A 12,706-nucleotide genomic window follows, 5' to 3' on the forward strand; every position below is an offset into this window, starting at 1 on the left:
ACTGTATCTTCGTCGCAAGTTATAATGGTTCAGCCACTGCGAAAACCAAGCTTGATAATTCTCCGGAATTAGTCATTTGAGAGCTAGTTAGGTTGAGTTAAGTGGAAGTATTTTATGCGGCTTCTTGGAAGCAAGGCCTCTTTGATCGCTCCCTGAGTCGTTGGGGCCACGTTGCTAAATCAGGAGCCAAATGCGCGAAAATTCCCAAGTAGGGGACCCCTAAACCAGAAACCGGGTTCTGTAACAGTAGTAGCGAACTTGCAACTGCCGAAGCAGTTGCAATATCGCAAGTCGGCTCTAGGCGTTCGCCCCCGGTGTCGCTGATTGTTGGACGACGACGCTTGAGATCGAGGCTTTTTGGGGACCATCCAGCTTATAGCACGTGATCCAGAGCTACATGTAATATACAAGGCATAATGAGCTTTATCACCTGAAATTCCATACGCAGATTTCCGTTTGTTTACCGAATTTTGCAGAGAAGGACGAATCTGTTCTCCGGAAGGAACTCACAATGCGGAGGAAGGCGGCAAAGTTCTTCGGGGGAAACAAGCTGATTCAAGCTTGTCTTAATGCTTAATGTGATATGTTGACTGGACCGAGGACGTGAATTCATGAAACATTCAAGGCAGGAGACTTAAGTCGTGGGTGAGCTTTCCTTTGGGCCGATGAGGGTCTTTCTGAGAACTAGACATGATGGTCGCATCGCAGAAAACCCTGGAATTTACTTTCACGTTTGTATATATCATTAAAACTATATTTAGTTTCTTAAACGAATCACTCTTCCGCGACTAATGACTCGATGAGCTATTTGAGTAGTCTACTTCTTTGCCAAGGGGTATATTCATTCGGGAAAGATGGACCTGGGGATTCTGAATCTTCATCACTAGCAAACCTGATAATAACAACCTTCCCAGACTTGCATCCCAACACAATAGTAGATTTTAAAACCGCCCAACACGTAGGGCGATAGTCAAGTGGCAGCCAAAGCAACTTCTGTCCATTCAATTCGACCCATGAACCATCTTCTCCTACAGAGTAAGGAGTCTCTTGTGCACGTATGGAACCTTTGACTGAGTCCAAGAGACCCTGTCGCATAGGAGATATGCCCTGCAGCATCAAGGCGCCATGATTGGTTATTAGTTGCCTGCTATCTCTTCCAAAAGATAGCACTCTGGTGAATTTCCCCAAATGGAATTCTTGCAGTAACTCGCCTGTATCGATGCGCCAAATTCCAGCAGTCCCCTTGTCATCCGTTACAGCTAGCAGTCGTGAGTCGTGAGAAAAGATCAACTCGTCAATCCTTCCACCGCAGATAGGGAAACTATGCACATATTTGCCCGTATTCAAACGTCGAATGATTATGAAATTTTCTGCTTGGTGTTTGGCTATGGCCACCAGTTGTGAATCATGCGAGAGAGCTATTGCAGGCCATATACCACCCGTCTCCAGGACGTCTTTGAGCTTGCCTGTGTCAACTCGCCATGAAAGAACCGATTCACAATCGGACGATACCAAGAGTGTCGAGTCATTCGAGAACACCAGCCGCGCAATGTTCCCGATATACCTCCTATTTTGTAATCCTTGAAGAGTGTGCATACATTGTCCTTTATCTGTGTGCCAAATCCGTATCGTTCCAGCATGGGAGCCTGAGGCTAGGAGCTTCGAATCATGAGAAAAGCATAAAGAGTCGACATACCCCTGGAGTGTGTGTATGCACTCGCCTGTTGTCACCCTCCAGATGCGTGTTGCATCGTCGGAGGCTGAAGCGAGCAGCGCAGAGTCGTGCGAGAAGACTGCGGACCCGATGAAGCCCTGATGACCCCTTAATGCATGCGACTTGCCATTTTCTGTACTCCAAACTAGTATGATTGTGTCTTCTACAGCCTTTGTGACTATTACCCTTGAATCAGGTGAGAGTATCAACTCGTAGACTGGGCCTTTATGGTGTTTAAGGACCTGCACACGCTCGCTCAAATTTGTGTGCCAGATTCGTAGAATAGTATCCATAGAAGTATTAATCGAGAGTATCATGGTTGAGTCATGCGAAAAAGCTACCCAACCGACGGGTTCCAGATGACCTTTGAGAATGCGCATACACTCGCCTGTATTGACGCTCCATAGTCGTATACTGCCATCGGTAGAACCTGAGGCTAGTAGTGCAGAATCATGCGAAAACGCGAGCGAAGCAATTACGGCCTTCTTGTCCATGTCGCCTACAAGAACGTCTCTGAGCTTCCATAATTTTGCACACCAGATCTTGATTTTGCCTCCCCGCTTACCGGGACAAGCCAAAAGCCTTGCATCGTGTGAAAGAGTGACCCGACGCCTCGAAACGCTATCCCAAATCTCCAAATCACGTACGTTAACTTTTTGTATGCACTCGCCTATATCTATGCGCCACGTTCGAATCGTTTCCCTATGGACCGTTATCAATAGCAGTGAGTCGTGTGAGAAGAATGTCCTCTCTGGCCAGTCATCGCCGCACGGGAGAGTCTGAATGCATTTCCGTATCTTTACACACCAGACTTCGATACGACGTCTACAACATAAGGCTAGGAGCTTTGCATCATGTGAGAATGATGACGGTCCGGAAGGCAGGCCTGTTTCGAAAATCTGCGTGCACTCTCCTGTACTTATGCGCCAGGCTCTTGCTGTCCCGGTCGCAGAGACTGTCAAAAGGAGCTCCCCGTCGTGTGAAAAGGACATCAACTCAATCGGTGGGCACAACTCATTACCAAATTGGGTATTCCAAACCTGTACACATTCGCTCGTATTTACCCGCTGCACCAGAATCTTTCCATTATGCATAAGTGAAGCTACCAGGGTTGAATCGCGAGAGAAGACGGCCCTGTTTACGCCCTCAAATGTTTGCAAACATGGAGTCCAATCGCCATCTGTCTTGGGCTTCAGGGAGATCCAGCGAGGAATTTCGTTTTCAAAAAGAGCTCGGACTTTACTTTTGCGCGGCGCAAATACAATAAGTGAGGAATATAACTGAAGCGGCGTTGAACGAATACATTCAATATTTGCTGGCAAAAATCGCATGCCATCGTCAAGCAAGGCTAATAGAGTTGTATTATTCTGGTCCTTTATTGCAAGTTAGCTGCGTCGCATACCAGGGTTCTTACTTGGCTTACTTGCCTTGAAGACCGATTTCAATACATTTAAAAAGTCGATACTTCCCGATACCTTGCCCAGAAGACTTAAAGCCTCCAGCCAATGGAGAAAGTGCTGAGTGAGAAATCGATACACTATTCCACTATCGGGGGCGTATGTTCCCGCTTCTTGGGTATGATGTACCCAGTATTGGCAAGCATACTGGACCTCTGAAGCAAGGCAATCATCTATTCTCCGTCGACTGATTGTAAACTGGTGCGTACCGACATCTTTTATATCGCAAATATCTTGTCGAAGGCAATCCATTACGCGAAGGCAGTTTTTCGCAATCACACTATGGGCTTGCTTCTCATTGACCCAAAAGTCATTCCTATTCTGCTTATCAGGGTCTAGCAGGAAGTCGCGGAAGGACAGGTGCAGCAGCCTTACAGGCTTATCTTGTGACGATGGAACGCTTAAGACGGAATGCAACAGGTCTAATTTGTCATTGATGTCCGCTCTCGGGACGTCAAGGAGTGCACTTAGAGAGGAAATCGACAAGGGACTTGCGAGGTTGATAATAGATCCAATAATGAGCCGGAATTGCTCGAGCATGTTCTTTCTCTGCTTTTTGGAAAGCCCATTCCACAGCTGATCCAGAACAGGCAAGTATGTTGCATCTAGTTGTGACTCTTGGCTTCGTGTTTCGAAACGAAGAATTTCTTCGAGCTGTTTATCTGGATTCCCGCATCTACGGTCATTAAGGAAGCGACAAATTGTAGCAGCGAATATGAACAGCGGGACTGCCATTTTGATAAGTGTCCGGACGGTAGATTGGCCTGGCCAGTTCGTGGCCAAGCAGCGGTGATTTGATACTAAAGCATTATATTTTTCTCGGATTTCCTTGATCTCGTGATAGAGAAAAAGAGATATATCATTCTCCACTACTGGCAGTGGGATAGTATGCAATATCAAATCGTTGTATTTGCCAGACATTTGGCTAAACGTTTGACGAGTCGATAACTCGGGGCGGCTGGTAACGAAAGTCTTCAGCCGCACGGATTGTAAACCCTCAGTGCGAGAAAAGAGAAAGATAAGAAGCTCAATATCATCAGCTGAATCACACTCATCTAGGGCGTCGATGACGATGACAATAGGGTCGGAGTTCTTCCCAACGTGCTGTGAATTTGCTTGTAGAGGTTTCAGGATAAGTTCCTGGAACTGCTCTCGTAATGCCTTGTGAACAATCCTGGAGTCATTCTCAAGAGCTTTCGCAACCTGAGGGGATATGGCTGGGTATCTTTCTGCCACTTGAGCTGCAATTGTCGTAATAACCTTCGATGAATTGCCCCGATCACCTTCGCCTCTTTTGAAGAAGAAGCTAGCGCCAAGAATACCTTTCGCGGCGAATAACCTGGCAATAGTGCGTGCTATGGTAGACTTGCCGGTACCTGCCATACCACTCAGCCAGAATATCTGCTGTGTGCCTGATGAAACAGCCCATGTGTCTATATTTTGCAGAACATCGACCCGTGTATCTTTCAGACAAGTACTGTTGTGTTCCTCGGCATGCGAGTCAAAGGCAGCATCTTCAACAACGGGGAGTCTATCAAGCAACTGCTTTTGATTGCTTTCATGGACATCGTCTCTTTGATAAATATTAGGTAATGTTTCATTTCTATAGAACCTCGTGTTATTTTCCTTACAAAGCCATTTTGACATTTTCGTTTGTTTGCCTCGAACAGGACTCGATATTTTTCACACTACCATCGACTTCAGGTCCATTAGCAGCGACTATTTTCAATTTTCAGGATAGACCAACTTGAACTAAGCAATTCAATAGCTCGCTGTGTTGCGTTGAGCTGCGCAGTTGGAACGTAGCCGAGCAACTCCTTTGCAAACGCAGCCGCCGTCGCAGCAGCATATCTCTGCCACCGGTCGTTCTTGTGCGAGTCAGCGTAGTCGCAAATGCCTCGTATCACAAGGCAGGGAAAGCTATCCATGAGACCGGCAGCTTCCATCTCAAAGCACATGCAGCCCTGCCCAATAACCTCGGAAATTTCATCCCTGAAAACAGCATCTTTGACTACTGTATTCCCTGAAGCAATAAGCCCGTAGTGAATTCTCGGGTCAGCATCTTCTCTTTCAACGCGCTTAATCTCCTGAGATTGGTCGCAATCTTTGCACGTGCTGCCTGGAACATGATTATAAGTGGACTGAAACAACCGGTCATGCTCAAATCCTTGATGGACGTATCCTGGGCTGTCGTTCGTCCCATTCTTCATCCTAGGGGTTGACTTCCAGAGTTCGTCGAGCAAACGGGGAATGTCCGATCCATGCATTTCATGTTGTGCTTTCAGGTGAGATAACGCATAGAGGAGCACAGCAGGGGGCTTATTCAACATTCCTTTACGCTGCCATGCCGGCCCTCGCAGTGCTTTGCCATGATCATACTGGACGACCCCTCCGTATTTTCCTTCAGGTTTGCCGACGACGATGTCCCCAAGCCGGATATCCTGTCCTTTGTGAGGTTGAGCTACGCCACCACCGATTCCCACTAGAAGACCGATTCGGATCTGAGGGAGAGACGAGAGGAGTTTCGAGGTCGTAGTCGCAGCAGCAGCGGTCCCGTCAGTACCTTCAGGAAGTGAGACAATGACGATATTGTGCTTGCCCATTCGACCCCAGGTATATGAATTCTGGTCTGAAGCGTTCTGCTCAAACCTTTCTGGCGACTCGTGGAAATCGTCTAGGAACGCAGTAGCCGCCGCACGTTCTATGTGAAGAGCAGTTATCCACCCTATGGTGTAAAGTTCTGAGCTCTCGAGTCTCATTTTCAAATGAATCTCGGTAAGATTTACTCCGGGAAAGAATAGAGGAGTTGAAGTTGGATGTGACCGCGACATCTCTCTCCTTGGAGAAGGAAAAAGTGAGGGGAATGAGATTTGAGGCCTCCCAGGCCAGAGATAGCTGCAATGATAGGATTGGTCGCAATGTTGCTGCCGAAAGTTCCTTTGGGGTTACACTTAATGTGCCAAAACAGGTTTTGAAACCTTGTCCGCCTTCATTGGGCATCAACAAGGCTCCAAGTCAGACATAAGGTCTTGGAACATTAGAAGCTTGGTCTCGTGCAACGAATCCTGGATTCTCATCAGTCGTCTTGTCAAAATTGTGCTGCGGTATACATTTCGCATTTCTATTGTACATTACTTGACGACTTCCTTTGTAGATTGTGAGCATTTGAATGCTAGAACTAACACATTCGCTATAAGCAGGGCATTTTCTAGCATAGCAAATGAGGCGGGAGTGCTTCATCATCGTACTAGGTTCACTCCCTGCGGCCTTGTTGCAGGTTGAAGAAGGGCCGGATATTCATACCCCGTCACATTACATCCCTGCTCTTGAAACTGCTTCTTCCTCGCAAATATCGGCCGGGCTCAGCAATTCGCATTTCTGCAGGCAGGCAGCCACCAGAAACCCAGTCTCGCCAAAGTCGTTTAGACAGCATCATGAAGTGTACAGCTTTGGTGGGGATCATGTTAGCATACTACAAGATCATAGCCCTACTGTCGTCATCGCAACAACTTCTCAAAGAACTTTTTCAAGGTAAAGGAACATCACAAACCATACAATGTCGGCGGGTTGGGCTATCATGAGGTGACCGTTAGGCAATCATCAGGCGAGAGATTTGGGATGCCCATGAGTTGAACTGACTGCGGTTGCCGATATAAAGGCCGCGCTGGCCATTGTTGAGGCAATTTTTCTATAGGCTCAGCGGCACTCAACGTAGTAAGAAGACTTGAGCGGTGGCGAACACGGCATGAAGCTGCATCATGGTGTCAGTAGGCCACCACTCGGAACAAAGATAAGACTACATGCCCTCGTCACGCCAACTAATATGAGGGGAGACTCAAGTTTTCAAACCCCGCACAGCCGCCAGACTATAAAAATAAATCCTGTGTGACGTCAAGATGAGAAAAGAGGCAAGTCGCTATCACCCCGTGCGTCGCTTCACTGGCCAAAGCATCGTGTCCGGTGATGGGCACCCAAGGTTAGAACTGGACCTGTCCCTTGCATGTACGACTATAGCGTCAATAACGACATCTTTGACATAGAATGTGGCTAGAGAAGCTTCTGTCAAAAGAAGTTTCGGGTAGTGTGCACTTCAGTGCCACTACGGAGTATGTTCGTTGGCATTCCTAAGGGCAACACTTCGACAGAGAATTTGCATCTTGTTGTCTTCATTTTCGGTGAGCGCACAATGGCCATGTTTACCAGACAGGTCACCTGTACTCCATATGAGAAGTATGTCCCCCTCGATGGACTGAATTTGGGTTGCAATTAGGACGTGGAAGCAGCCGAGTGGTCGATGCAACATGCTGGACCCCGGCCAAATGACTGCAGTGTTGCCGCTCATACCTACCTACTGGTTTTGTCTACGCCGACTGCAAGGAAGAAGTTGCCCAAAGGCCGTCATAAGAAGATTCACTTATCTGTGATGAGGGTGAGGTGTGAAAAGGGCTCAGTGAGAGCTTGGAGTAATGACTCAATTCATTTCATAGCAGTCTTTGGTCTTAAAAGCCCTTGGATGGTCTCAAACCCCAGTTGACCAAGGAGGATTATTTATATAAGTCGGTAAGAGCCTTGTACTCTAGGTCTCGTGACTGTAGCCATCGCGTAACCGCGTGACATGAGGATAGACAAGCGAGGAAGAGTAGAGCATCTTTACAGGTCCGGCCAAAAGTGGCGAGGACCGCACACGAAAATAATATTTATATCTTACTACAGCTATTTAGAAGACTATATAGTTTAGCCACGACAGCTAAGAAGTCAAATTATTACAACACTTGACTACAAAGCCTTGAATAGAAGCCATTGGCCTTACTGCCTTGTCCAAGCGTTGGCCTGCGGCGCTGCTTCTAATTCGCCGGCACTATGAATTCGGGCTGATGTTTCGAAGATGGGTCTCGTTTGCCGTCATGTGCCCACAGGAGATACATGGCATGGTACGCATCCCCACGGCCATCGTTGATATTGGTTGTTTTGCCCACGAAGCCGTGAGACGTCTCCGAGAGGAATTCCTCAAGGTTCTCGCCTCCCCGATGGAGCGCCAAGCGCCGGATCTTTTCCTTGGACATGTCCTTTTCGCATTTGAGATAACGGTTGGGGCCTGGTGCGTTCCTTGTCAGGTCTTTGAGCCCGGCGCCTTCCGAGCCAAAGACGACCTTGAAGGAGGTGCATGCGTCGTCGCGGCGTGTAGTGTAGATTGGAACAAGCCAGACAAATCTGCCCAGAGCGTATTTAGCCTTTGTATCAAATAGCGGGTCATTTTCTCGGTTGTAACTCACTCTCCGCCAAAGTCGTGATTAATATCCTCGGGTTGGTGGTTGATGTCGATGACGCGATTCGCCGGCGGTTTGTCACCATATTGCACCTATTATACTTTAGTAAATGGAGGCATGCGTTGTGAGCAGAATAGTGCTTACCTCTATGCCAGATATGTAAAAGTCTTGGGCTATAGCCGACGCGTACTTGTCGTAGAACTCGGCTCTGAATGTTTGGATAAGTTCCTTTCCTAGACTCAGTGCATTCTGCGGCTGCTCTACAATAGAGTCGACCTAACATGAGGTATGTCAGTGCTTGGTTTGCGGCTATGACTTGTTATGTGGTTTGGAAATACCCATTTCCTGCTTAGTTCCACCATCTCGATCTCAGCGAACTCGACTTCGTCTTTGAACTCAGCGTCCAGCGTTTCGACTATGCCAGAGGGTTAGAGAATTGAAAGCGTTGTAGTTGACCAACTACACAGGGGATCTTACGTCGAACAATATACTGTGTCATTTCCGAAATTCGAACAAGCTCCTTCAGAATCTTGTACGACTGAATCCCGAGTTAGTCTAGATACGTGGATGGATTGTGCGATACAACTTACGACGCGGTGCGCGGTGCGGTAGTCAAGAACTTTTTGGTCCGAAGGGAAGCCGACAGCGTTTCTGTACTCGTCGAGAAGGGGCCTATTAAACGTGTTATTATCCAAGCCCTCCATATCGACTTGCTCTTCTCTTACCGGTACTCGTAGTTGTGTTGGCAGGCGTTATTTATAAACTGGTCCGCCCACATCTTGACCTGCTTGAACGATCCCTCCGCAGAGGCTGATTCAACTTTATCAGGAGATCCCGACTTGGCCATGACTTTTCCCATGTCTCCCTGGTAAAATAGCGATATCTCTACATCAGCGTGCTTGCTCACCTCTTCCATGCTCTTCTTGACTGATGCACTGATATCTCCGGTAACTCCCCAGAACTTCAGTGAAGCCTCGGCACTGGACACAGGAATATTAGTTCCATTTATGTAGATTTTAGTCGGCTGATACATGGCAAGAACTTACTGTACTTTCAGGTCGTCTTTGCTAGTGGATCCTTTCGAGTTGAATGATAACCGGGCAATCATCTTGCCACCGGTATGGAAACCTGATCAATTAGTATTTACTGAATTCCAAACTTAGCATCTAGGAAATAGGGATATTTACCATGGATCCATCTGTCGCCAAAGTCGCGAGCAAACGTGGACGCACTGTACTTGGCCTTATTGAACTCAAATCCAGTGGGCAAATCTACCTGTCTCTGAATGTCGATAATGGCAATATATGTCAAGCCTTCTTTGGAGAGCTAGAATGATCGTTAGTTTACTCTCTTTTGAGGGTTATACAAATCCTACCTCTGCCTGATTCAGGTAACTGCCAGATACAGACGCACTCTGTCCCCAACCAGATACTGTTGCAGCGCCGCTGACGTCCAGAGCCTTGAGATACGAACTGCAACGATTCATATTAGTTTTGAACCTTTAAAAAGTTATATTGATCAGACATACTCAAAGCTTTCTGTAAGCTTGTAATAGGCCGTCAGACTGCCCGTGCAATCCTGTTGATCTTCAGTAGCTCGGGTGTGTATTACGTTGAGCGCAGTAGCGTTTTGTTCATTTTCCAAGTCGTCAAGAACACCGTTCATAATCTCGTCTGGATCAGGCGGGGCAAAGTATGATGTTACGTTCACATTGGTCAAGTTTGCGCTGGGCGCGGTGAAGTTGAACCTCATGCTTGTGGTTTGGTTAACCAGTACTTCAGCCAGGGCAGCGGGTACATCTCTCTTCTTTTCACCGGGAAGAAGGACGGCGTCAGGGATTACTCCCTTGTCCAGAAACGTGTTGTACCTGATTCGCGGTTAGGATCAATGTCTACATCTTTGACCGAACTGGCATTAATAGGAGCCGCTTACCCCTGTCCCATAGACAACAGGCCCGGGCCCTTTTTCTGGTTATTGCTGCCGCCATCCTTAGGTGTCGTGTCTTCTTCTACCTCCTCTCGTTTACTGGGCTCGACGGTAATCATCCGATCCTCCTCTACGAAGGCAACCTAGTTAAAAATGTTAGCGTCCAACACATGGCTCTATAAAGACGTTTATAGAGAAGGCGGCACTTACATGCTCGTCTCGCTTAATATCTTCAAGCACATCTGGTGGAAAGCTGCCTGAGTAGCCGTGAAACCCAATGGAAGTCCCACGGTACTCATGTTTAACACCACTTGCTCCGTTTACTTGGTTCTCGCTGCTGCCGCTCTCTATGCTTCGCTTCTGGATAGACGATTTAACCCGTTCAAGATGTTCATCGAGATGTTTCTCTTCGAGACCACTCTTTAGAACCACTATATGGCTGTGAAACAGTTAGCATCTGAATTCGTGATCGGCAGTCATGTTCTCAAGGGGAAGCTAATTTTCTTACCCCAGGGCCGGGACCGCGCCGTCTCCAGAGGAAGCCGGCTCTGCTGCTGCTCCTCTGAGTAGAGCAGACACGAGGATAAGAGACCAGTGCATACGCGTCATTGTGCTTTTTAGCAGAGTTGCGCTGCGAGGTCAAACTAGATAGCGGTCGGGGAAGTCCTCGAGTAAGTGAAGGAAGAAGCACTCAAGTGACAGGAACTGCGTTCTTATAGACAACGCAGCTGGTATAACAGGATGCAATACTAAACGTATGCCTCTTACTTGCGCTGCGAGAAATATTGACTACGGAAATCGCCGAGTCTCTTGCAGCACAGTGTTATAGCAAATATAAGTCAAGTCTTCGTGTACACCCATGTTTTGTTGGACATGGTGCCACTACTGCTCTTAATCGCCGCGGTATTGCTATATGTCCACAACGATTACACAGGGTGAGGGTACAGAGGTCCTATATAACAGTGCTTGCCGAGGTGAAGTATTTCCCCTTTTGTGGCTCCCTCGATTGTGGCATTATTAACATTCGTCCTTCATATCTCACTCGGAGAAATTTTCAAGCCATCAGGACACTGCCTCTTATGCTCGAACTTCTGATTGGTGTGCCTACGAATATCTCGCCGTACCAAGTAGAATGTTGGGGAAGGGGTTAGGGGGTGTCAATGATCCGACTGACCAGGATAATCTAGCATTGCGTGCGGTGGCAACAAAATAACACGGCATTTTATGGCACGCGATTATTCCCACTTATATCATGGGGCATCGGCATTGTAATATCTCCTGTAATGCCAGATACATTGCCAGCATGGCAATTTAAGTGGTGTAACTAGTATCATCGGCTTTGCATTGTAGTAGCCGCCGTGTGTGTGGGCTACCCTGGGAGCTCGGCTTATGCTATTAGGCTTTTCCCAACATGACTGAAGAACCCATGAGTCAAGTTTAACACTACGTATTCGAGGTTGAAAAGGAGCTCTACAACCCAATCCTTGAACTCTGTACTGAACTACTGGAAAGCTGGTGGGACCCCACGGCGCCACAGGGCCCATGAATAGCCCGGGCGACGGCAAGCTCCGGAATTCAGATAACATTGAGCTGATGATGTCTTGTTGGCGAACTGATTACCGACCCCTGTTGTGGCGGTGCCGTTAGCCTTTTATGCGTGGCCTGACAAGACGAGGGGACTGTAGACAACCAGCAAAGCTCTACAAGGTAAGAATACTTGATCTAGAAGGGAGTAATCACTTTTTAGTTGAAAAAAATAAAGTCATCAGAGTGGCTTTGAGTGCGTGTTGGTTTACTTTGCTTAATTCTTGTAGAGTAACCATATCAATTTGTGCCTATAGATCGCACAAAACAGTGGACTGGCCCTTGCTGGAAATTGTCTGGTCCTGGTCTAGCTACATCTTTGACCTCTTGTTGTAGTTGGAAGCTAGTCATCAATAGGGCATTTTTCGTTATGCAATAATTCCATCAATACGGCTAATGTTTGATATGCAGCCAAGGGTAGTTCCGCCGATTCCATTAACAGTTACTCTAAGTAAACTCCCTATGAGATGACGCATGTAGACTAATAACTTGGGGGTCGGATTGCAATTCATGCATCGTTATTTGCTGTGATGCGAGCCGGCTAATACCCACAAAAGGATCGAGCTCTGTTAGCACGGCTGATCATACTGCCGATCAGACTACACGCCCCTGGCAAGGTAAGAGCGATGCTGATTCATATTTATTATGCAGGATGGCTGAGGTTCTGCGATTCTCGCGCTTTGACCCTCTATATATTACGCATAAAGGGACTGAATGTTGAGGGTAGCAAGACGACCAAAGACACACTGGCGCCGCAC

The 12,706-nt window shown here is 47.4% G+C and overlaps 2 protein-coding genes across 2 annotated transcripts; both read right to left on the reverse strand.

Moving 5' to 3' along the window:
- Positions 1–3,099: 3,099 nt before the first annotated feature.
- On the reverse strand, positions 3,100–5,930 carry HET-E1_16 (Vegetative incompatibility protein HET-E-1; the record flags this gene model as incomplete). Its single annotated transcript, XM_014684819.1, has 3 exons — positions 3,100–4,744; positions 4,803–4,869; positions 4,919–5,930. 3 exons carry the CDS (start codon positions 5,928–5,930, stop codon positions 3,100–3,102), a joined length of 2,724 nt encoding a protein of 907 aa, XP_014540305.1.
- A 2,085-nt stretch (positions 5,931–8,015) lies between these two features.
- On the reverse strand, positions 8,016–10,973 carry G6M90_00g112380 (uncharacterized protein; the record flags this gene model as incomplete). The annotated part of the gene is made up of 14 exons (XM_014684820.1): positions 8,016–8,382; positions 8,445–8,530; positions 8,583–8,714; positions 8,777–8,853; positions 8,916–8,976; positions 9,029–9,110; positions 9,164–9,418; positions 9,485–9,566; positions 9,626–9,764; positions 9,814–9,910; positions 9,967–10,305; positions 10,371–10,507; positions 10,575–10,803; positions 10,873–10,973. 14 exons carry the CDS (start codon positions 10,971–10,973, stop codon positions 8,016–8,018), a joined length of 2,184 nt encoding a protein of 727 aa, XP_014540306.1.
- Positions 10,974–12,706: the final 1,733 nt, after the last annotated feature.

Source organism: Metarhizium brunneum, chromosome 7 (genome assembly GCF_013426205.1).
Source record: "Metarhizium brunneum chromosome 7, complete sequence".
In the NCBI taxonomy this organism is placed as follows: Eukaryota; Fungi; Ascomycota; class Sordariomycetes; order Hypocreales; family Clavicipitaceae; genus Metarhizium; species Metarhizium brunneum.